Raw genomic sequence first — 24,803 nt, 5'->3', positions numbered from 1 at the left:
GTCTATAATTAAAAGTAGTCTTTATAAAATAAAGAAGAAGGGACATAGAGAGAGAGAGAGAGAGAGAGAGAGAGAGAGAGAGAGAGAGAGATGGATGGATGGATGGATGGATAGAGCCTCAAAGAGAGATAGATAGATTGATAGAAAGAGCTTTAGAGAGAGAGGGGGATAGATAGATAGATAGATAGATAGATAGATAGATAGATAGATAGATAGATAGATAGATAGATAGATAGATAGATAGAGAGAGATGGATGGATGGATGGATGGATGGATGGATGGATGGATTGATGGATGGATGGATGGATGGATGGATGGATGGATGGAGACTCAAAGAGAGATAGATAGATTGATAGAAAGAGCTTTAGAGAGGGGGGGGATAGATAGATAGATAGATAGATAGATAGATAGATAGATAGATAGATAGATAGATAGATAGATAGATAGATAGATAGATAGATAGATAGATAGATAGAGCTTGCGAGAGAGAGAGATGGATGGATGGATGGAGCCTCAAAGAGAGATAGATAGATTGATAGAGAGAGAGAGAGAGAGAGAGAGAGATACTGTAGATAGATAGATAGATAGATAGATAGATAGATAGATAGATAGATAGATAGATAGATAGATAGATAGATAGATAGAGCCTCAGAGAGAGAGATAGATAGACTGATAGAAAGAGCTTTAAAGAGATAGATAGATAGACAGATAGATAGATAGATAGATAGATAGATAGATAGATAGATAGATAGATAGATAGATAGATAGATAGATAGATAGATAGATCGATCGATTCTCAGAGAGAAATAGAAGCGGTTAAAAGGTTAAAGCAGTGTGCTGTGTCTAAATCCCCCATTTTCAGTGCACAGTGTATTATATACAGTAGAAGTGTGCGTACACTTTTCCGGCCGGTGCTTGTGTGAGCTCTCCGTGGACACAGTAATGAGTGTGAGGTCATATTCATTCATTCATTCATTCATTTGCTACCGCTTATGCAAACTTCTCGGGTCAGGGGGAGCCTGTGTGTGAGGTCATATCTTTATCAAAATGATGTCACAAGCTACAGAAAGGATGAGGGCCTCCAACTGTGTGAAGTCTGCAAGGCAGCAGGTAACCGAATAAAATCATGTCATTTTAGCTTTCTGGAGCCATAGACTTGTTTTTTTTTAGTTACTGGAAATTTAGTTACTGTGAAGATTAAGGCTACATTTAGCTTTAATGGCACTGCAGTATGAATTAGCTGCATTAAAGATGACGTCAGTGGAAGATCCTCACACGGAAAGTAAGTCAAGAGAAGAGAAGAGAAAAGGGAACGAGTGCCAGGTTGCTGTATTAACATATAGAATTGCATTTCCTGTAACTTGAACCATGTGTTTAATGAAAGCAGCAGATTGGTCACATAAAAGCTAATAAACTGGAAGCCACCCGTGAGATGATTTGCATGATTCTTAGCGGGGGTAACTAGCTTTGCCTCGTTGTTAGCCATGCTAGCAAGCACAATTAGCATTTCTTTATTTAAGCACCGGTGCGGATTTTCTGCTCCCCGAGCGAGGTCAGGTTTAATCGGCTGAACTCAGCTGTGAACAAAAGTCCTTCAACGACTGGTTTTTAAATGCTCAATTATTTAATAACTGAGTAGAGTTTAAACTGCAGATTTAAGCCGGTTATCACACCAATTTAAAAAAAAATGTTCATCTATTCATGCAGTGGGAATCCTTATACGTGGAGCAGTGTGTGGTTGAGTGTGAAGTGTGTTTCATTCTGGCTTTAACAGGAACTCGACGTTCTGCATGAAGGTGTCCATGACTCTGCTGGTGGCTGATAATGACACAGCGGTCTGTTATAACTCCAAACTGCGCTACACAGAGAAGGCCGAGCTGGGCAAGAGCAAGGACATTTCCTGCCCTGATATCCAGGACTTCATCCAGCCTGGCCAGGAGCCACAGATAACGTGGTATAAGGTAGAGTAGAGTGTTGAGTGTGTTTGCCTTCTAGCTGTCATTGTTCTCGTTATGCTTGATAGGTTTATTGTATTCTCGTAGACTAGCTAGAGAGAAGAGAGAGAGAAGAGTGAGAGCGAGAGAGAAGAAAGAGAGAGAGAAGAGAGAGAAGAGAGAGAAGGAGAGAGAGAGAAGAGAGAGAGAAGAGAGAGACAGAGAGAGAGAAGAGAGAGCTAGAGAAGGAGAGAGAGAGAAGGAGAAGAGAGAGAGAAAGGAGAGAGGAGAAGAGGGAGAGAAGAGTTAGAGAGAGAGAAGAGAGAGGGGGAGAGAGGGAAGGGAGAGGAGAGAGAGGGAGAGAGAGAGGGAAAAAGAGAGAGAGAAGAGCGAGATGAGAAGGGAGAGGGGGAGAGAGTGAGGGGGAGAGAGGGAAGAGAGTGAGAGAGAGAGAGAGAGGAAAAAGAGAGGAGAGTAGGAGAGAGAGTAGAGAGATAAAAGAGGAGAAAGAGAGAGAGAAGAGAAGATAGAAGGGAGAGATAGATAGACAGAGAGCTGGTAAAAAAAGAGAGAGATACTACTCTATATTTTGTTATCTATCTCTCTCTCTCTCTCTCTCTCTCTCCACTCTCTCTCGTTCTCTCTCTCTCTTCTCTCTCTCTCTACTCTCTCTCTCTCACTCTATTTCTCTTCCCTCTCTCTCTACCCTCTCTCTCTTCTCTCTCTCTCTCTAATTCGGATGAACAGGAGTGCAGTGAGTGGCAGTGGAGGCCGAGTATACTGCAGTCTGGAGACACTCTCTCCATCCAGGAGGTGACGGAGGATGACATTGGGAACTACACCTGCGAGCTGCCCTTCGCCGGTTTCCTCGTGCGCCGAACAACTTACCTGAGTGTGACAGGTAATACTAAAAGTGTGTAATTTCCTGTACAGCACCACACTTTTTTTAGGTGAGTCACCTGATACATTCTGTAGTGGCATGATAGATGTAACAGGATAGTTAGCACTCATGAAGATGGCTACGGTGAGAACGGGGAAGAATGGGCTAGAACAGATTAATGTATGTATTTAATACGCTGTGCTTCTCCCCTCTTGAGGCTGTTTAATAAAGCGATTTCAGGGTGCTGTGTCTTCATAACGTTAACTGCAGTGATAAAGCACTTCATTATAGAGCTGTGACAGCACAGCAGACCCACTTTACTGCACTCGCATGCACACACACTTAACTTCCATTATTTCTGTGACCTTCCAGCTGCTCATGCGCACACACACACACACCCACACTTTTCTGCAGACGCATGCGCATGCTTCGCCTTATCTCTGTCATCCATTAAATCGAAATTCATGCCAGTAAGAACCGCACAATTAATTGGATATTAAATGGTCGGGTGCAATTAGCTAATCATGAAAGGCATTGGCCAGTGTATTCGGTTTGTAGTGTGTTCACTGCATCAGAATTAATCACGCCAGCATTACTCAGCAAATGATCTATAGAACAAACCACAGCCACTATTGATGAGCGTGCGGGGAGTCCAGTGACCAGCAGCAGATGTTCCTGTTGAGTGTTCTGATAAATCACAGCCATTCGCCTGGTCCATATTAGTCTTGTTTTGAGCAGTCTACTCAAATGTGCATAATCTGTTCACTGCAATCGCATTCAGTCAAAAAAAAAAAAAAATCGCACTTGGCAATTTGGGCTTAGCTGAGCAGTCAGTTATGGACTTAATCATTGCTGATATTATTGAAGTGTAATAGAGTTTGTAAAGGTCAAAAAAGTTTTCCATAAACATTGTGAGTTACTCAAAACACTAATCAGTTTCTTTACATACCAGCACTTTACAGGCATGGACCTGATTTTAATACGCTTTAAAAAATAATAAATAAATAAATAAATAAAATAAAATATTATAAAATAAACAAACAAATTAAATAAAAATAAATCAATTGAAATAAAATGAAATAAAATGACATTAAATAAATAAATACAATAAAATAAAAAAATATAAAAATAAAATAAAATGATGAGGACGATGAACTTAATGAAGAACAAATCCTGCTCGAATATTGTATACCTTTAATTGGTACACAGTTTTACGTACATCTCAGTTATCACCCACCTGGTCGGTCAAGGTCGGTTTAAATGGTAATCATGGTCACGTATACCCTTTTGTTTAGTGACGGTCCTTGATGTCCTGCTGCTGCTCCCATACTACCAGTTAATCAAGGTTATTCGTTTAGAGTTCTAAACGTATTGACTTTGATACTTAAGCCTTTTTGGGAATGAGCTCTTTCTGATGTGGAGTGGAATCTAGGTGCAAACAATCTGTTAATTCTTACACTTTTAACCAGATTGATCTCAGTAAGAAATGACGCATATGTTCTGGTTAATTACGGCACAGTTCTAAGCTTAGAGAGATAGAAGTTACTCAGCTGTGCAGTTAATCACCACTGACTTACTGTACAGTGGAAGAGAATTTGAGTTACAGAATGTATAAAGATCACAGCATACAGGTTTTTTATATGATTTAATTTACACAGAGGTGTCAGCATTTGATATTTACAGCATTTAGCAGACACCCTTATATCCAGAGCGACTTATATTATCTCATTTATATACAACTGCGCAATTGAAGGTTAAAGGCATTGCTCAGGGACTCAACAGTGGCAGCTTGGTGGACCTGGGATCGAACTCACAACCTTCTGATGGGTAGCCCAACACCATAATCACTAGGCTACCACAGATATATGTGTCATATAAAGTAAATACAAATACGACTACCCTGGATTCTACAGCTGGTCTAGCAAGCCTTCATTTCATGTCTACTCATTCTGGTTTTGACCCTCGTTTGTTTCCCGACCGTAGTCTCATCCTTGAAATACCTCTTTGTACATCGCCTGATCATTTATTATTTATTTATTATTTATCATCGCCTTATTCTGAATTCTGTCTTTAACATTGTGCTTCGGATTTGTTTGTGTGTGCCAGACTTTACTTTTAATCAAATTAAATTCACAGTAACTGTTATCATCTCTACCACCTGACAAGTAGAAGACAATATATCGGTGTTAAAAGTCTCTGTCTTGACACACACACAAAGACATACTGTATCATGTGATCTTTATGTGCTTTAAGAACCCCATATTCACCCAGTGAGCAGTGTATTAGCAATACTACACAAATACTTCAATTCTTCAAGGCCTGGATCCTACAAGATGTTTGAAAAATCCTTGTTGAGATGATTGTATTACACATTTCCTGTAGATTTTTTTAGGTCCTGTGAGTCTTCTGTTCTACCACATTCCTAATGTGATCTACTGGATTCAGATCCGGTGACTGGGAAGAACAATAAAGTACACTGAACTCATTGTCATGTTCATGAGACCAGTTTTAGATGGCTTTGGCTTTGACATCATCAAGGGGATGTGATAGCTTAGTCGTTAAGGCTTCGGCTAAGCGATCACAAGGTTGTGAGTTCAAATCCCAGTTCTACCAAACTACCACTGAGCAAGATCCTCAAATGATCAGTTGTATAAAATGTCATCATGCAGGAATTACAAGATGGTAAACTGTGGCCACGAAGAGATGTAACTGATCAGCAATAGTACTAAAAAATGCTTAAAGCACCCCTAAGAATTCAAATGTCTTGGCAGTAATTACGCTTGCCATATTTGGAGAAAGAAGGGATGTTAATATGATGGTATAAACATCGGAGCACTGCGATAGGAGCTCATTACTATTGGACTGTTGCTTTGTAGATGGAGTATTATGCTTCAGTGACAGAAACATGACTGGAGCAACATTATAGGACATATTAGAGGAGATTTTTTTTTTTTTTTCATCTGCCAAGAAACTGTATCTGAGGAAAAGATGAATGTTTTAACGAAACAACAAGCCCAAACACAGAGTCAAAATAATTCACTGATTTCAAAAATGAAGGTGAAACCAAACCCCTGCTTTTATTTATGGAGGATTTTGAAACCGCAAGTCCGTTAAAGGGACACTCGTATCCTTGGGGAATGGAAGACAATTTTCAAAGAGGAAAGGAGAAAAATTTTAACCACAATGCTCCATAAACCTAATTACTTCTTACCATAGATATCTTGAAGGCCAAATGCTTTTTTCCTATCAGCTTCTTCTTTTGTTTTTTTTTTTTAAACACACCCCCACTTGCTTACACCTACATACTTTTTTACTCATAATAATAGATTCTAAGTCAAAAGAAATGATGTGTAAGACTAAAGTAGATATATGAACTTGAAGCATATCAGTCTAAACTAACTAAATACCACCAAAACAACTCTGACCCATCACATGCACAAGAAATCAAGACGTTAGCTGCAGATACTTGGATCGAACTTCAGCACATCCCATAGATGCTCTGTCTGATTGAGATCTGGGGAATTTAGCGGCCAAGTCAACGCTTTGTCATGTTCCTCAAATCATACCTGAACATTGTTTGCGGTGTGCTTAGGGAACGCACTGTTGACATGAAGGGGTTTATTTATTCTGCGTCAATGTTTCGGTAGGTGAAACATGTCAAATTAATGCCAGGACCCAAAGTTTCCAAGCAAAACATGACCCTGAGCGTCAAATTGCCTCTGCCTGCTTGCCTTCTTCCCGTAGCGTATCCTGGCGCATTCCCTTCCTCAGAAAAGCGACCGACATGTGCCAAGTGGTGTGTGTGGTGTATAAAGACGGAACTAGAGTTTTAGACATGGGGTGGCCAGGGGGTGGTCAAGGCAACTTTATACAGTAACTAGCACAAATGTCAACGTGATGTATATTATGGCTAAACTGGGGAACGAACCGATCTGTTAATAGCGTCTAACGTCAATTTATATAGCGACGTAACTTTCAAAATATTTTTCTGGAAAACTAAATCCTGATGTTTAATCCCAAAACTTTGTGAAATTTGATGTTTTAGTATTCTTTAGTAGTAACTCTTTCTTGTCATTGATTGATGGATTTGAAATGTTGAGCGGCGCCACGACCAAACGTCAAACGGAGACTTCTTTTGATAGGTGAAATGAGATGTCAATCAGCATCAGACTTCCAATGCTATCAAATAAAAATTTGAAGTGGCACCTGGGGTGGCCAATGAGATGTCAGGGGTGTCTGGTGCCACCCCGGGACACCCCTCTGGCTCCGCCACTGTTCTTATACTCATTGTAGGGCCTTCCTGTAGTCTACAGGGGTCAGCATGGGCAGTCTAACCCGTCTGCGGATACACAGCAAGATGTGATGCACTGTGTGTTCTGACACTTTCTAGATCTGTTGGATCAGAACAGAAAGGCTAGCCTTCCCTCCCCATGCACTTAAACGAGACTTGGGCACTCATGACTCTCTGGTTGTTCTCTCACGAACCACTTTTGGTAGGTGCTAGCTTCTGCATCCAGAATACACACAACATGCTGTATTTAGATGCTCCACCCAGTCATCTAGCCATCACAGTTTGGTCCTTGCCAAAGTCTCACTTTTACGCTTGCCCCCCATTCTTCCTGCTTCTAACGCATCATATATCCCACCCCTTGACAGGTGGAATCGTAATGATATAATCAGGGTTATTTATTATGCATTTCACACATCGGTGGTTTTAATCTTACGGCTAATCAGCGTATTTCCTCTGAAGAAACTAATAGGAAATATTTAGTTTCGAGAGTTCAAAGGGATAAACGGGCTTTTAGACCGAATCGTTAAAGAAAATGAGAAAGAAAATGATCTTGTAATTAATGGTAAAATTCTAGATGTTAAATTCTGCTCTCCATTCCTACCTTGCTCTGCTGGACCCTGTGATGTAAATTTATGACTGTACAAATGTAACTAATAAACTACAGTCATCTGCCTTTCTGTGAGCCATTTACCATACTGATGAATTCTGAACACACTGATGAACACACAAGGGAATTCATCTCTCCACAACCAGAAACTGTGTAAGTTCATGCTCCAATGGTTTCGCTGCTTGTAATCAAACAGATGGTCTGTGATTAACAGCAATAATCAACAGGTCCTGCGATCACGTGATCGGTAATACTAGACCAGGCGGTACATACAGTACCGCCTGTGCTAGGATTGTGCAGTTTGTGCAGCCAGGCAGATTTTGTGGTAAGATCTGGATCACTGCAGCTTTATAAAGAGAGAAATTATGTTAGCATATGGCTGAGATTTGCTGAATTTAGCCTGGGTTTCAAATGAAGTTTATAATGTTCACAACGGAGTTATGTACACGCATCTGTCCGAGTGCTGGATCGTGGCTCACGTCCAGTTATCGGCCACCTTTAACAGCAGGCATGCTTGCAGTAATTGCTCCGGTGGTTGCTCAGTTGTTTTTTTTTTTCGTGTTTTTTTTTCCCTTGTAAAGTCTGATGGCCTTCAGCCTGAGAAAAGTAACAGCTCAGAGACACAAAATGGCTTTCTTGTTTTTGAGCACATGCTGACAATCTATTACTGCAAACATGATTTCAGACCTTCAGGCTTTGTGTGCGGGCGTGTCGGGTGTGTCGGGTGTATATGCAATGCATTACAAGAAATTCTAGAAATTCAAACTCAACATGTACCTACTTAATCTAGATGACAATAAGATATCTGAGTAAAGGGAATATATACACTATCGCACACGTATGCATGCTACACACACTCCACACACTACACACTGGTGGAGAGTGTACCGAAGAAAGTCAATCAGGGAGAAAACTGGATTAACATGTCACAATGAAGACAAAGATATCATGACTGCTTGTGTGTGTGTGTGTGTGTTAGTGTGCGAGTGCGTGTGTGGAGGGCACTGATATTATTAGGAGAGATAAATGTGAACAGAGATGACTGAGTATGATTGACTATCATTTCCAATCAAATTATACACACACACACACACACACACACACACACACACACACACACACACACACACACACACACACAGTCTCCTCACACACTCCTTCACTCACACAAACAACAAATGATCCATAATACTCTGAGGAGATTACAACAAATCATCTCCCATTACATTTGACACTTCTGTGAATCACTCGTTTTTTAATGTGGCATATGGTCCACTTAGGACTGAATTTTATAGAGTTGGTGATTTTTTATTTTTTTTCTAAATGAAAATAATCTAAAAAAAAAATAAATTCTACCCGACAGAAATAGCGAGCGGGACTGAGGACTGAAATACGAAAACTCCGGTACCGGACTCGAGAACATTGATTTGTTACTAATTAAGGGATCTGTAGTCCTACTTATCAACACAACACTGCTTTAGTCTCTGCCACAGTCGGAGTGTTAGGAGTCTAATTGCTTGTCTCTAAGCTTTACATGGGCGAAGATTCATGGAAACGGCACTTGCGAAGACGTGCGCTGATGTACTTACACATTTTTCTGTGTGAAAGCTATTTCAGATTACACAGTTTCCATGGCCACCTGTGTGGTGACCATGCCAACAGCAGATTGGGACTGGATGCTGTGCATGTGTATGGATGTGTGTGTGCACAAGAGGGGCCTGTGGAGGTGTGCCAAGGGTGATGCCAATCCTTTCTCTGATCCGCACACCTCAGCCCGACGGTGCCCACGCTACTGAATCACCATAGAAACAGGAAGCAAAGTGAAGACACTTTCACTCAACTTGGAGCTGTAGAAACTGCTCCGGTAGATATAAGCAGATATTCGAGAGAACGCTGGAGGTAAAGCAACACTAGGAAGAAATTCTCATTCTTTCGAGAGCAATCTTATTTTCATATAGTGCAGCATTAGAAATAACTATTCCTGCTCTGGATTTATAGTTCTGTAGGTCTGACGCTAGAGCACGACGTCCTCTTTCCTCTTCCTGCATGTTTAATGTCCTATTTGTCACGTGTACATATTTTCAGAATGGTGTTTGCTGTGTGCATGTGTGCTGATGAGTCAGGCCACTTTTCCTGATGTTGGTTTGAGCTCAAGCAGGCTTCCCATGGTGCACTGAGGTTGTGATCACACATACTTTACACATGCTCACAACACCTTGCATCTGTTAAGTCTAATCAGGCCAAGGTGTGTGTGTGTGTGTGTGTGTGTGTGTGTGTGTGTGTGTGTGTGTGTGTGTGTGTGTGTGTGTGTGTGTGTGTAAGAGAGATGAGAGAGAGAGAGAGAGAGAGAGAGAGAGAGAGAGAGAGTGTCCTTAATCAGGGTGGAGTGTTATGTAATCATAATTAATTAAGGCTTAATTACAGAAGCTGCTAAATTCTTGCTAAGTGTCTAGGCCCTTGAGCTCACACACACACACACGCACACACACACACACACACACACGCATGCACAGAGTGATGCTTGCACCATCAATTAATTTTTAATGTATCTCACTTGCGTGTCTCTCTTTCATCTTCTGATGTTTTTTTTTTTTCTCCAGTGTGTGTGTGTGTGTATGTGTGTTTGTCAAGAACGCATGCACACGAGTACCTCTGCACATAAAGATCTTGCTGTGACAGTAAAACAGCTCGGCAGGATCAGAACGCTTCTCTAAAGTGGAACATATGCACTTCTGTCGGCCACAGCGTACTCCCCAAATAGCTCCTCATGTCTTTTGAAGCATCAAATGTGCCCTATTTTCTCTAGTATGCAACACGGTTAAAGGAAGTGCACAGCTTGTAGTGTTCTGCTTGGCATCTCAGCAGTGGGCTCACACCTTAGTTAAGCGTACGGCCCGGCTGCTCTGCGGTGTGGATCGGAGTGTGTGATTATGTTTAAGGGGTGTATTTAATCGTGTGGAGGACGGCGGGGCGTGTAGCTGGAATGGGTGTGTATAGATCGGCTGATGGAGAAGCATTGTAACAGCTTCGAGGGTTTGTGGCGACTTAGAGTTCAGATCTATTATTCACGCTGCACAGCACACACACTTCAGGGAAGCGCGCGCAATCCACAGTAGAGACTGCGACTAAGAGACAGTTTATTTCGCCCTGGTGTGTGTGTATGTGTAGGGGAAAAAGAGCTGTGAATCTCACAAGGAGTCTGTACTATAACACTTCTCCTACTCTCAGTCTGTCAGTCACAAACCGTATGAACAGTCTGAGTGTGGGTATGCATGTGTGTGCATGTTATAAGGACAGCTCTCCCTCACTCTCTCTCTCTCTCACACACACACACACACACACACACACACACACACACACACACACACACACACACACACACACACACACACACACACACACACACAGGAGTAGAGGTTAAATAGAGGACCACTTTACTCCCCCCCCTCCCCTCCTTTTTTCTCGGTAGATTCCATCCTGCCGCGTCTAACCGCTCTCCCACAGTGCTGGCTCGCACTCCTCTATCTTCCTCTCCTCTACTTCTGCACGCCATCGCAGGCCCCCCCATCACACCCCTCCCTTGTTCCTGAGCCAGCCCACACTGCTTTTCCAGCTCTCTCACCAGGAATGACTGAGCGGACACATGAAAATCGTCTCGCTGTCCTCTCTCCCTTGGGGGATGGGGTTGTGCATTCATTATTAAGGCATTATGTTGATGAGAACATTTAGCATATGGGCTCCATGCTTTGAGGGAGTGCTTATTAAGGAAATATGGATGTGTTCGCCGTGCTAATGTATTAGTTCTCATTGGGTTGTAGCTACCGTTTCATTCGGAGATGCTCCGTGCTACTTCCTTTCCTTTCTTTTCCTTTCCTTTCCTTTCCTTTCCTTTCCTTTCCTTTCCTTTTCTTGTTACCGTAAAAAATATCCAGTTTCAAGTGTAAATGCAGGAGCGGGAATAAAAGCTTTAATTACGTAGCATAGTTGAAATCGGTGTGCTTTAGAATGCTCATTTTACTTGATCCCAATTTAAATGTAATATTTTCTATTTGACTGCACTACTTTACCCGAATTGTGTCCAATTACGGTTACGTCCCACGGGTGAGCCGCTGTGCATAATAACGATTCTGTATTTTCCAGCCGTCCTCAGATAGACGACGAATCCAAGCTGTTTAATTTAGACTATCCTGAGAGAATTGTCTCGTGTTTGACCTTTAAGACGTGAATATTGTTGCTTAAGTGTTTGTAATTTAACTAACATCATCTCAGGTTGTTTCTTGAAGGAGTGATTGAAGCGGTCGGACTGATTGAGAGAACACCGTCGCTGACGGGCGGCTCGAGGTAGCGTTGTAAATAAAAGCACGCCGATGACGTCTAAACCTGAGCAAGGCATGAGGTGTGTGTGTGTGTGTGAGAGCGTGTGTGTGTGTGTGTGTGTGTGTGTGTGTGTGTGTGTGTGTGTGTGTGTGTGTGTGAGAGCGTGCTGGATTGCGTTCTTCTTCCTGGAAAGTCTGTGCTGTGGGTCAGGGTTGTGATGAGAATATATTCCACCAGAGTAATTCATTAATTTGCTGCTTGCCAGCCGCCACTGGCCCAGACTAATCTGGCGGGAAGGGCCAGTGCGCTTTCTGCCGGCGAAGGAAAATTGGATTTTGGATGAGCGATCACACGGCTTAAAGCTCCACCAGTGCCCCCGTCTGTTAACCACACACCACATCACACACACTCTCAGCTCAGAGGCAGTCTGGAGATACGAACACGACCCATACACCGGTGCCTATAATACACCTGCTCTAATTTCCTCTCTCTTCTCCATCACGTTCGGTTCGTTCACACACGTACGCACACCTGCAATCCTCCGAACTCACACATCCCGTAACCTCCACAGATTTACAACAGGCACACAAGCGAATGCACAAGGAGTTAAGCATTTGGTCATATTTGCATGTGCTCGAATGACTGTAACTGAACAAATAAGACTGGAGACTGGAGTCTCGAGAGAGGGAGAAAGAGCGAGAGCGAGAGAGAGAGAGAGAGAGAGCAGGACACACACACATACACAGAGGAAGAGAGAGAGAGAAAGAGTGCTGAGCTGGGCTGGAGGGAATGACCTGTAATTTGCAGACTGCCTACGCAGCAAGAGAGATTCTAAAGCGATGATAGCGAGTGTGTGTGTGTGTGTGTGTGTGTGTGTGTGTGTGTGTGTGTGTGTGTGTGTGTGTGTGTGTGACAGCGTGTGTTAGAAATGGACAGAGAGAAGCACAGCATAAATATCTGTGGCATATTTACGTGTGATTTAGGTGCACTTGGTTATATAAAGGAGGCAGTACAATGTGATTGTGATGGCCAGTCTAACTCTCTCTGTGTGTGTGTGTGTGTGTGTGTGTGTGTGTGTGTGTGTGTGTGTGTGTGTGTGTGTGTATGTTTTACAGCCCCTCTGACTGAAGAACCTCCGAAGATCCTTTTCCCATCTGAAAACAAACTCATCACCATAGACATGCAGATAGGTAAGAGTGACTTACAGTATCTATCTATCTATCTATCTATCTATCTATCTATCTATCTATCTATCTATCTATCTATCTATCTATCTATCTATCTATCTATCTATCTATCTATCACAAACACTAGCGATGTACTGTAAGTAATTGTTTTTATGTAACAAGGTTAAAGTTAAACATAGGCATAACATTATATAGTGAGAGAGAGAGAGAGAGAGAGAGAGAGAGAGAGAGAGAGAGAGAGAGAGAGAGTATGATGAGCTAACCAAAGGTTAGACAGCTGTATTAATAGCCTAGTGTGGAGTGAGATTTCTGTTTGCCTTCACAGCAGCATTGTGTGTTCATGTGTAGGAGTGGGAATCTCTAGTGACCTCACAATCTGATGCGATTTTGATTCAGTGTCACAGTGTCTTTATAAATAGATTCTTTATGCATCTTAGTGCATCCTGATTTCTCATTTCTGTAGCCTACGTTCGGATTTTCGTTCAGTGTGCTGCATTTTAAACACCCTGCAAAATCGATTCTTCCATGCACACTATTTAGCAATTTTTAAAAGATTGTCCTAAATGATTGAATTGTCCAGGTTAAGAGAGAGAGAGAGAGAGAGAGAGAGAGAGAGAGAGAGAGAGAGAGAGAGAGAGAGAGAGAGAGCGAGCAAGCATTTACATCATTTCAGGTTTAAGGAGGTGTTAGAATATCATTAGATGTACAGTCAGGGGCTGATTGTTGGCAGTGCAGTTTGTAAAATCAGCCGGTTGGTGGATTTTTTTTTTGGCCCTTAACCCTCGCCGCTCCAGGGGTATGTATCATAGCTGCCCCTGTGCTCTGACCCCAACCTCCTAAGTTGAGATATGTGAAGAAAAGGATTCCACTGCGCTGTAATGTATATGTGGCAATAACAAAGGCTTCTAGGCTTCCAATTCATTTTTAGACGATGATGCAATAATTTGCAGTAAAAAAAAAAATAATGAAAATAAATAAATAAATAAAAATGTAAGAGTAAATCATTTAGATAATCCTTTTACAAATCACTTGTCTAAGGCTCAGGGTGGAGATTCTCTGTGTGTTTGGATATGTCCGTGTAACAGGAGAGGAACAACATCGTATTTAATTATTTTATCATCATCATCATCATCATCATCATCATTATCATCAAAGTTATTTGTATGTGGAAAAATTGTCAAATTTGATGTAGAAATTTGACCTGAAATATTACTTGATGTTAACTTCACACTTAGCTAAATCAAAGATTAATCATTTCAAGTCAAGTCAAGATGCTTTTATAGTCATTTCAAGAATATACTGTATATCTGACGCAGTACATAGTGAAATGAGATAACGTTTCTCCAGGACCTTGGTGTTACATAAAACAACACCGAGCTACAAAAAACTAAAAACAACATAGTGCTAAAGACAAAAAGCTAGTGCAAACTATATCAGGTATAAACAGTAAGAAGGTCGTAAATATAACTAGAACGTACATTTCCTGAAGAAAATGTGAATGGTGCTTGCACGTGGCAAATTCTCATCAAAGTGCTGAGTGTTTTGATATGCCACATGTCCATGTTGTGCTAAATTTTGATTTTCACGTGACATCACGTGACGTCACATGTCGTGACCAGAATACACGTGAGGCAGTTCCCTTCATTGTGCTGAATGTTTTGATATTGTTCACATTGTGCAAATTATTTATTTTTTTAACGTGAAATCACGTGGCATCGAGTGACTTCATCAAATTACACGTGAGGAAGTTCCCCTCATTGTTCTGAGTGTTTTGATATGTCACATGTCCATGTTGTAAAAAGTTTTTTGATTTTGCATATTTTGGGGGCGGGGCTGCGGCACAACCAGAAGGCCAGTCACCAATTTAAAAGTTTGTTCAGAGTATCACCCTAAAGGAGCTGGCCAAGTTTGGTGTAGACAGTTCAAAAGCTTGCCGAGTTATAAACTTCCAAAATTTAGAATAGGAGTCTATGGGGAAAAAAGGCCACTTTGAGACCCGGTACCGGAAGTACCGGTACTCAGATCGCTTAGAAAAGTCATAGCACACCTCTCCTCAATGAGCAAATCAATTTGACACCTCATTCATGGGTCTAGGACAAAAGCTGCGGGAGAAGTTACGTGCTGAAATTTATTTTTTGCAAGCACCATTAATTACGTCTGCAAAATACGTCTGTCTTGCGTCGACTTCTTGTGCATGTGTTCGACAGTTTTTCTCAATCACTTTGGCTTAATTTAGCATCTGAAACAATCGTAACTTTCTCTAAACTGTAAGTCTGATCGTCACAACTGTTTTTTTTGTTTGTTTTTTTTTGTCACACACCCAAAACATTTCGTTCACGCTTCAAAACCTAGTTATCGTGTCAGTAAAATGACCAGAGTCACTGGTCAGTACTGTAGTATACAGAAAGTATCCCCATTTGTGTCTGTAGTGTTGTATTGTTGTATCAGTGTGTTGGATTTGAAAGAGAAAATTCCCTCTGGCGTGTCTATTTTAACTACATTTTTGATATGTAGAGTCATATACAAGTGGATTTGCCAAAAACATTCCTCAGTGTGACAGATTTTGATAAGTGAATGGGTCGTTTAGCAAGCGATGGCTCAGACGATGAAAGATTGTTTAGAAGCGTATGACAATTTCACAGAGAGTCGACTCCCGGACGCTTTTGATCGGCGAGCCTTGTGCATTTAGTTATCGTGCAAATTCTAGACAGTTAAACTTACTCTTTTGCACGTTTGCCAAAACCGGTGCAGTTTGCATAAATGTGTGAGTAATTCAAATCTGGTGTGAAAGAAACGAACTGTTCAGAGATTTAAACTTGTTTTGAGAGAATTGAAGAGTCAAGCGATCGATTGAGCGATTGAAAAGCTAGATTGAAATCAAAAGTTCTTTATTTTACCTTCACACAAAAAAAGTGTGACCGAGGTCGGTCTAGAACGTATGGGCGGAGCTTCCAGGTTAATATCAAATATCAAGAGTTTTGATAACTGAGAAAAATATATTAAGATTTTTTCACTTGCTCTAGCAGTTAAGGCTCTGGGTTGTTGATCTGAGGATCAGGGTTCAACCTTCCAATGTTGGGCCCTTGAACAAGGCCATTAACCCTCTCAGCTCCAGGTGTGCTGTATCATGGCTGACCCTGTGCTCTGACCCCAACCTCCAATAGTTAAGATATGTAAAGAAATAATTTCATTGTTAATCCAGTGTTCAACTGTTCAGCGTTTATAATCACTAACATAAATCTATAGATACAGACCTCTTCTTAGCGTTTTGGGCTAAATGTCCCTGTTTTGATTGTGTCCATGTTCAGCATTAAATGTCTTTGTCTTGTCACACTCTACAGTGGTGATTACGGACTTAGACTCTCACGGCTTTCAGAAGATGTGGTGTTTTATAAGTGTTTCTGTTTTTACCTAGCTTACTAAGAGCGATATATACTGTATATTCATTCATTCACTCATTTTCTACCGCTTATCCGAACGGGGGGCCTGTACCTATCTCAGGGGTCATCGGGCATCAAGGCAGGATACACCCTGGACGGAGTGCCAACCCATCACAGGGCACACACACACTCTCATTCACTCACACACTACGGACAATTTTTCCAGAGATACCAATCAACCTACCATGCATGTCTTTGGACCGGGGGAGGAAACTCGGAGTACCCGGAGGAAACCCCCGAGGCACGGGGAGAACATGCAAACTCCACACACACAAGGCGGGAATCGAACCCCCGTCCCTGGAGGTGTGAGGCAAACGTGCTAACCACTAACTCACCGTGCCCCCGCGATATATATTATTATAGAAAATATTATAGAAAAGTTCCAAAAAAAGTTATTTTTTATTTATTTTTTTTCCCCATACAGTCACATTTCTGCTCTCTGAGATGCCCCAAAGTCCTTGATCAACCGCTTCGACCACTAAAACTTTGTGTTAGTTTATCCAACAGAGGGGAAAAACACACATCTCACACTCAAAGCCAACATTTCGAGTCCTGACTCGTTTTATATCAGACTTGCCGAGATAAAATAATGAAGTTACCCGATCAACACTCTGATAAGTCCATTTGTTATATTTATGGCACAAAGGAAACACCAGTGTGCTGATAAAAAGGTTTCGTCCTCAAATTTTAGTCTTGTTAATGTAGTAAAGGAATATGACCTGTGAGTGTCTCATTTCCAATACACGCTTACTGCAGTTCTGTTTTTTTCTTATATTACATGACATTTTACAGGACATACAGTGATCTACATAAATTCTAGTCCACCGTTATGTTAATATTCACTCTATAATGTTTCCCCGGTCTCCATAGGTTAAAAAAAAAATTGGGTTAGAAGTGAGAAATAAATCATTGCTGCATAAACCCCTGTTTGCAAAAAAAAAAAATAAATAATAATAATCTTTTTAATAGAGTATCGTGATCTGATGTTGCATGATTTGTTTTTTGCATTTCGCTATCTTCGTCTCTGTGTTTGTGTGAGCGAGGAGGTTTTATCTTGAGCCGAAATCATCACGTAGGGCCGCATTGTTGTAGCTTTGAAAGGAAGCCACACTTATAAATGCAAATCCTTTACTCTGAGTCCCCCAACAATATTGGCCTCAAACAGTGCCGAAATCTTTAGCAGGCTGATTCAGGATAGAGCATTGTGTGTGTGTCTGCGTGTGTCTGCGTCCATATGCGTGTGTGTGTGCATGTGTGTTGGACTGAGGCGCGTCTGTTTGTTTGGCCAGGAGTCAGCATGTGTGTGTGTTGCCTGTGAGAGCAGATTGGAGCATATTGCGCAGACTCTGGCCATGTTCTGTCTTCAAAGCGAGGGGAGAAAACAGGACAGCACGGAGACTCTGGAGCTATACACACGTGATGCCTCTGGCAATGCCAGCCTTTGGTCTGAATCTGAGCTGTGTGTGTGTGTGTGTGTGTGTGTGTGTGTGTGTGGTTCTGTCTGTCCCACCGTATGCCTGTCCACTTTCTGGCTTGGCTTGCCTCTCTCTCTCTCACACACACACACACACACAAACTCACCCTACCTCAGATAAGAATAGGTGTAAGCTCCCAGTGACATCTAATTACACAGAGCAATGGATTACAGGGAGAAAGAGGTTCGAAGAGACATTGGAGGGAAAAGAAGCACGACAGAATTAGCGAATAATTGGCGTGGCTCTGCGCTGACTCATACACCAGGACATTCAGAGTCTTATGAGAGAAGAGTGCTTCTTGTCAGCTGTATAATGCTGGTAAGAGCTCGCTCTCTCTCTCTCTCTCTCTCTCTCTCTCTCTCTCTCTCTCTCTCTCTCTTTCTCTCTCTTTCTCTCTCTCTCTCTGCCATATAACTCTCTGGTTAAAACCTGAACATTTATTGCTGTGTGGGTAATAGACTGGCATTATATAATAAACTTTGCACTCTGTGCCTTGGTGTTAAGGAATGAAAAATGAACGTTGGAGATAAGTCATTTTTGGAGTTGAATGATGGAGAGAATGAGCTTTGGCTGAACCCATCATAGCATTATTAGTGGCCGCCAGGGAGAGCTTGGTGTTGCGCGTGCATGCTCTCTCTCTCTCTCTCTCTCTCTCTCACACACACACGCACACACAGGTTTGTCAGTCAGTACAAATTATTAGCTACACGTTGTTTATAATAGAGACGTAACCCAAAACAAATACATCATCACGATTGAACAGATGAAGTGTTCTAAACGAATACAAATGCAGACGGGAACCAAAGGCACTATCATTATTTTCTTTTCGTATTTGTTTGTTTGTTTTTTAAAGCTTGGCTGTCTATTAAAGACTAGGTTTCACAGGGACAGGGTTCCTGTTGAGCGCAGCAGAAGGTTTGTGAGACAGAGGTTTTTACTTTTATATCACGTGGGCGCGAGACCGAAGGGTACGAGGGGTTCGGATAGGGCACGGGTTTTACCCTCACACGACGAAGACATTTTTTTAAAAATGAACACGACCCAATTAGCACCATTAGAAAAAATCACAGGCAGGTATAATATAAAATAAATAAGTGTCGCAGGTTTAAACCCACTCCAAACTGACACTGCTGTCGTTTCTCCTATTGTTTTATTTTCCCAGTGTTTCCATGGAGATAGGGTTGATCCAAAATTACTTCTGGCGAAGTCCACTCCCTCTTCAGACGCAGATATTCATCTGGGGCATGGCACAAATACCTATACTACACATAATATATAAATAGAAATATTAGATACAGTTTTAACACCACACACAGATTTAGGAAATGCTGACGGAGACATATAAAGATGGCGTCTCGGTAGAAATAAATCACGATCATAAATAAACAGCAATGTAGGCCAGAACGTTATGAAAAGCGCCACACGTTCCACTGGATAATGCAGAAGCTTTGATTGACAGGATGATTTACTTCTATTACATTTCATTACAATCGGAAAGGAAGAAACACAGACCACAAAAGGATCAGCATAGTTATTAGATCTGCAAAGCGCTATATGTTTAGAACTAAGGTGAATAGAATACAAGTAATAAAGGCACACAGCTGTTTAATGCTCGAATATGTTTGCATTATTCACTGCGCTGCTGGTTTATTTGGTGCTCCTACATCATCCCCAAACTCAATTGCTCTCTTATTAGGTAGACTTTATAGATATACGATCATTATACACCGTTTTATCTTTACCCCGTCCGTTAGTACACAGCAGCCAATACAGACCACCGCTGACCTGATATTATTTGTTTGGTGGATGATGAGGCTCTAATTCTATAGTGTGGTGAAGCAGTATTGTTCTGGAACGACACGGCAATTTAGTGTAAAGTCGTTTCATAAAGAAACCAAAATAACCCACGAAGAAATGCTAAATGTTTGCTTTCTTTAGCCTCCAGCCTGAACGTTTCTCTGCACACACACACACACACACACACACACACACACACACACACACACACACACACACACACACACACACACACATAAAAGTTGCACAAAAAATTTGTTGCCTATCAACACAAGTATATACAGTATGTGTGTATATATACACACACACAGTATACATGGATTGAGATTTTTCAAAATTGCTGCAGATTTCCTGTAGATTCGGGGTGAATGTGTTGTGTGATGTCATGTGTGATGGGGTGCAAAAAAAAAATCCTGTGCTTGTGATCTATTTCACCAATTCAGCTAGTTTTCTATAAACAATGAAAGCACAAAAGACTTTAAAGTTGGGAGCAATGTTAACTTCGTTCATTCATTCATTTTCTACCGCTTATCTGAACTACCTCGGGTCATGTGGGAGCCTGTGCCTATCTCAGGCGTCATCGGGCATCAAGGCAGGATACACCCTGGACGGAGTGCCAACCCATCGCAGGGCACACACACACTCTCATTCACTCACGCACTCACACACTACGGACAATTTTCCAGAGATGCCAATCAACCTACCATGCATATCTTTGGACCGGGGGAGGAAACCGGAGTACCCGGAGGAAACCCCCACCTGGAGGTGTGAGGAGAACATGCAAACTCCACACACACAAAATCGAACCCCCAACCCTACAGGGGTTCGATTCCCGCCTCCGCCTTGTGTGTGTGGAGTTTGCATGTTCTCCCCGTGCCTCGGGGGTTTCCTGTGGGTACTCCGGTTTCCTCCCCCGGTCCAAAGACATGCATGGTAGGTTGATTGGCATCTCTGGAAAATTGTCCATAGTGTGTGAGTGAATGAGTGTGTGTGTGCCCTGTGATGGGTTGGCACTCCGTCCAGGGTGTATCCTGCCTTGATGCCCGATGACACACAGGCACAGGCCCCCCGTGACCCGAGGTAGTTCAGATAAGCGGTAGAAAATGAGTGAGTGAGTGAGTGAGTGTAATGTATATGTGACAAAATAAAGGCGTCGATTAATTATGAAATTCATTAGATGAACCATTAAGTAATACAAACTGGAAAATCTGCCTAGGTTAGTGATTAGTGGTGATGGATAGCACTGTAAAGCTATACACTGCTTACTTGATTGAGAATTTAATTAAGCAAGACTCAACATATTTATGTGTAAAATGACCCAGTAGGCATGTGCCAGTAATTTGTGATATGATATATTGTGATAAACAAAATGCACAAGGTTACATTGGAACGGGAGCTCACTAAGGCCGTGTCTCCTTCAAAACGACTGAGGAAGACCTTTCCGATGTAAAGGTCAAGATAATTGTGAATATATAGTCAGTGATTTAGACAGAGGTCTGCTGAAGAAAACACAAAACACATGTATGTCTCTATTAGTCTCCCTGAAGACTAGTGAAAAAGTAGAGCTTTCTAAATTCAAGATGACTGACAGGCGAATAGAGACATCAGCTTGTCCTAATTGGTTGGACTGTTGTATTATTTTTCTCCTGAAAATAGAGCCTGGTGCTCCAAAGAGCTGCTTCTTACAGCCGATTTGAGAACTTCAGTGGATATATTATTTAAAAAAATGTCCGTAAAAACTTAAATATCCGTCGAATTGCAGTGTGAAACATACAGATTTCAATACAAATCTAAATGTATATAATCAAGGATATTTAAATGCAATATGAAAGACGTAGATTAAACATAATTATATATATATATATATATATGTGTGTGTGTGTGTGTGTGTGTGTGTGTGTGTAATTTTATTAATAATATTGAATGTATAATATTTATTATATTATTATTATTATTATAATATTTCACTAATTATATTTATATATGGAGGACACGGTGGCTTAGTGAATAGCACGTTAGCCTCACAATCCCAGGGTTGGGGGTTCGAATCCCGCCTCCGCCTTGTGTGTGTGGAGTTTGCATGTTCTCCCCATGCCTCGGGGGTTTCCTCCGGGTACTCCGGTTTCCTCCCCCGATCCAAAGACATGCATGGTAAGTTGATTGGCATCTCTGGGAAATTGTCTGTAGTGTGTGAGTGTGTGTGCCATGCGATGGGTTGGCACTCCGTCCAGGGTGTATCCTGCCAGGCTCCCCGTGACCGGAGGTAGTTCAGATGAAAATGAATGAATGAATGAATATTTATATATATTTTTTGTGCTGAATTTAGCTGAATAAAATGTTAGTGTGATTCAGCAGGATGAGATCTAACTCAATTTTTTTTTTTTTTGCTGTTAAGTTAGTTTTTTTTTGTTGACAGCTAGCTCAGAGATTAAAGTACACAATATAAATGTCAACTAACTCTTGGGAGACTTGTTTTTATCAACACCATGGACAGCCAGTGATATGGAACAGTTTAACAACACATAGTGAAGGAAAAAGTGAAAAAGAATTCAGCCAAATTGGAATAAAGTGGTATCTCTGTGGTTAAGGTTCTCTGCTCGATGTAAGTCCAAAATCCTAGTAAATCCAGACAGTCACTATTGGGCACTTGAGCAAGACCCTGAACCTTCAGCTACTGTATATGCTTGGATTGTGTTTGGATAAAAAACATCTGCCAAATGAATAAATGGAAATGTGAACATTTCAGCTCCATGTCAGCGAGTCTGTGGCTGATCTCCAATGCAGCTTCTTCCTGCTATCTTTCACATGTCAAGATCTATTCCACTATGAAACATTTATGATTTAAATGGGTTCTTAAAAGCGTGAGCAAGCTCTCAGTATGTGGAAGAGGATTTTATACATGCAGAATCAACAGAGTGTATCACATACTGCAACATGCCTGCAGCGCTATTCTGCTGAGAGAACCAGCGCTCCAATTCAGAACCGTGCAGAATCTATAGCAGGAAAGAGATAGCACCAAAAGAGAAGGAAAGAAAGACAGAAAGAAAGAAAAGAAGAGACATGCTTGAGGTCCAAAAAAAGAGAGAGAAATAGAAAAGGAACTCAAGCAGGAGCCATTTGCTGGCAGTGAAATGTGAGTCATGGTGAAGACGAGAGAGCAGAAGTAGACGAAATGAAAACAGGAGAGTGGAGGAGGGAGGTCACAGGAAACTCTCACACACCCGCATGTGTCACGTTCGTTTGGTTTGAATCGAATTAGAATTCAATTAAACTAAACAAGTCTCTTCTCTATTACCTCTCTAAGGATGTTAAGAGATGACAACAGACAATCTTATACACACACATATATACACACACACACACACATGTACACACACACACACACATACACACTCACACATGCACACACACATACACACACACTCACACATACACATACACACACACACACACACACACACACACACACACACACACACACACACACAGGCATATGTGCAAAAACACACTCATGCTCACACACATAAACACACATATGTGCAAAAACACACTCATGCTCACACACTCACACACACATACACACACGCTCAAACGCACACACACACACACACACACACACACACACACACACACATACACACACACATGCTCAAACGCACACATACTGTACACACACATGCACACGCATATGTGCAAAAACACACACATGCACAAACACACACATACACACGCATATGTGCAAAAGCACACACATACACGCATATGTGCAAAAACACACTCATGCACACACACACACACACACACATATGTGCAAAAACACACTCATGCACACACACACACATGCTCAAAGACACACACACATACACACACGCACACACACGCTCACACGCACACACACACACATACACACATGCACACACACACATACAAAAACACACAGATGCTCACACACACATGCACACACACTCACACTTTCACACACACACACACACACCCTGAAAGCAAAGAGTGTGTTTGTGTCGCTATTCAAAGGACACTTAATATTAATCACACTCTCCAAAAATAATACTGTTGTTGCTAAGCAACAGCCAGGCCTCCTCAGGCAATGAAGGAATTTCTCTAAATAAATAGTGATCCTGCACAATATTGGCCGCAACATTACAGAAAGCGCCACGCACACATGCCACTAGATAATGCAGAAGTGTGTCTCCGCTGTGATTGACGGTGAAGACCAGGAGAAAGTTGATTCCAGTCGAAACAGTGCGCAGAAAACATATGACATTAGTCCTGCGATATGTTTATTAATAAGAGATAAATATTATAACCGTAATCAAGGCAGCTTTTGTTTTACAGTACACACAGCCATGTTATTAATGCTTTACCTTATGCACCTACACACATTATCTACCGTATCTACTATACCATGCACACATACAGATTTATTTAACAGTCTATAAGACTTTCGATACCCTGAAGTTGTTTTGGTGATGGATAGATAGAGATACAGCAATGCTGCTGAGTGAGTAGAATTTGTCCCGTGCCAATGCTGTGTGATTATTACTGCTCATTTTAATGTGTCATCGTTTTAACGCCTTTTTTTTTTTTTTTACATACACAAATATACCGACATTGTGGTGTAACTCGTGTCAATCGTATCAGCACAAAGAAACACAAAGTCGATATATAGCTGCTAAATGTAATCTGTGTAATACAGGCATTACAAAGGAATGCCGTCCGTTTCCCTTCTTCGACGCCACGAGATCGTCTCCACACAATGGAGCTGTGTTATAGAGAATGGCTGTGTAGCGTCGCTTAAACACTTTTCCTTATCTAGAACAACATTCCTCCTTACATTTGGCCAAGCAAAGCAGCAGG

The 24,803-nt window shown here is 41.5% G+C and overlaps 1 protein-coding gene across 5 annotated transcripts in view; it reads left to right on the top strand.

Annotated features, from left to right (window-relative positions):
* Nucleotides 1-24,803, top strand: part of il1rapl1a (interleukin 1 receptor accessory protein-like 1a) — a 126,095-nt gene that overhangs the window by 77,637 nt on the left and 23,655 nt on the right. For 3 of the 5 annotated variants that reach the window (XM_047815459.1, XM_027143614.2, XM_047815460.1), the window contains 3 exons: nucleotides 1,775-1,961; nucleotides 2,682-2,835; nucleotides 13,145-13,219. In XM_047815459.1, coding sequence (XP_047671415.1) covers nucleotides 1,775-1,961; nucleotides 2,682-2,835; nucleotides 13,145-13,219 — 416 coding nt within the window. Of the gene's footprint in view, nucleotides 1-943; nucleotides 1,111-1,171; nucleotides 1,553-1,774; nucleotides 1,962-2,681; nucleotides 2,836-13,144; nucleotides 13,220-24,803 lie in introns of those variants that run through there. The other 2 variants (XM_047815462.1, XM_047815461.1) reach the window with 2 other exon arrangements.

Source organism: Tachysurus fulvidraco, chromosome 6 (genome assembly GCF_022655615.1).
Source record: "Tachysurus fulvidraco isolate hzauxx_2018 chromosome 6, HZAU_PFXX_2.0, whole genome shotgun sequence".
Classification (NCBI taxonomy): domain Eukaryota; kingdom Metazoa; phylum Chordata; class Actinopteri; order Siluriformes; family Bagridae; genus Tachysurus; species Tachysurus fulvidraco.
Note: the sequence above shows the minus strand (reverse complement) of the source record. Positions and strands in the feature narration are given on the sequence as shown.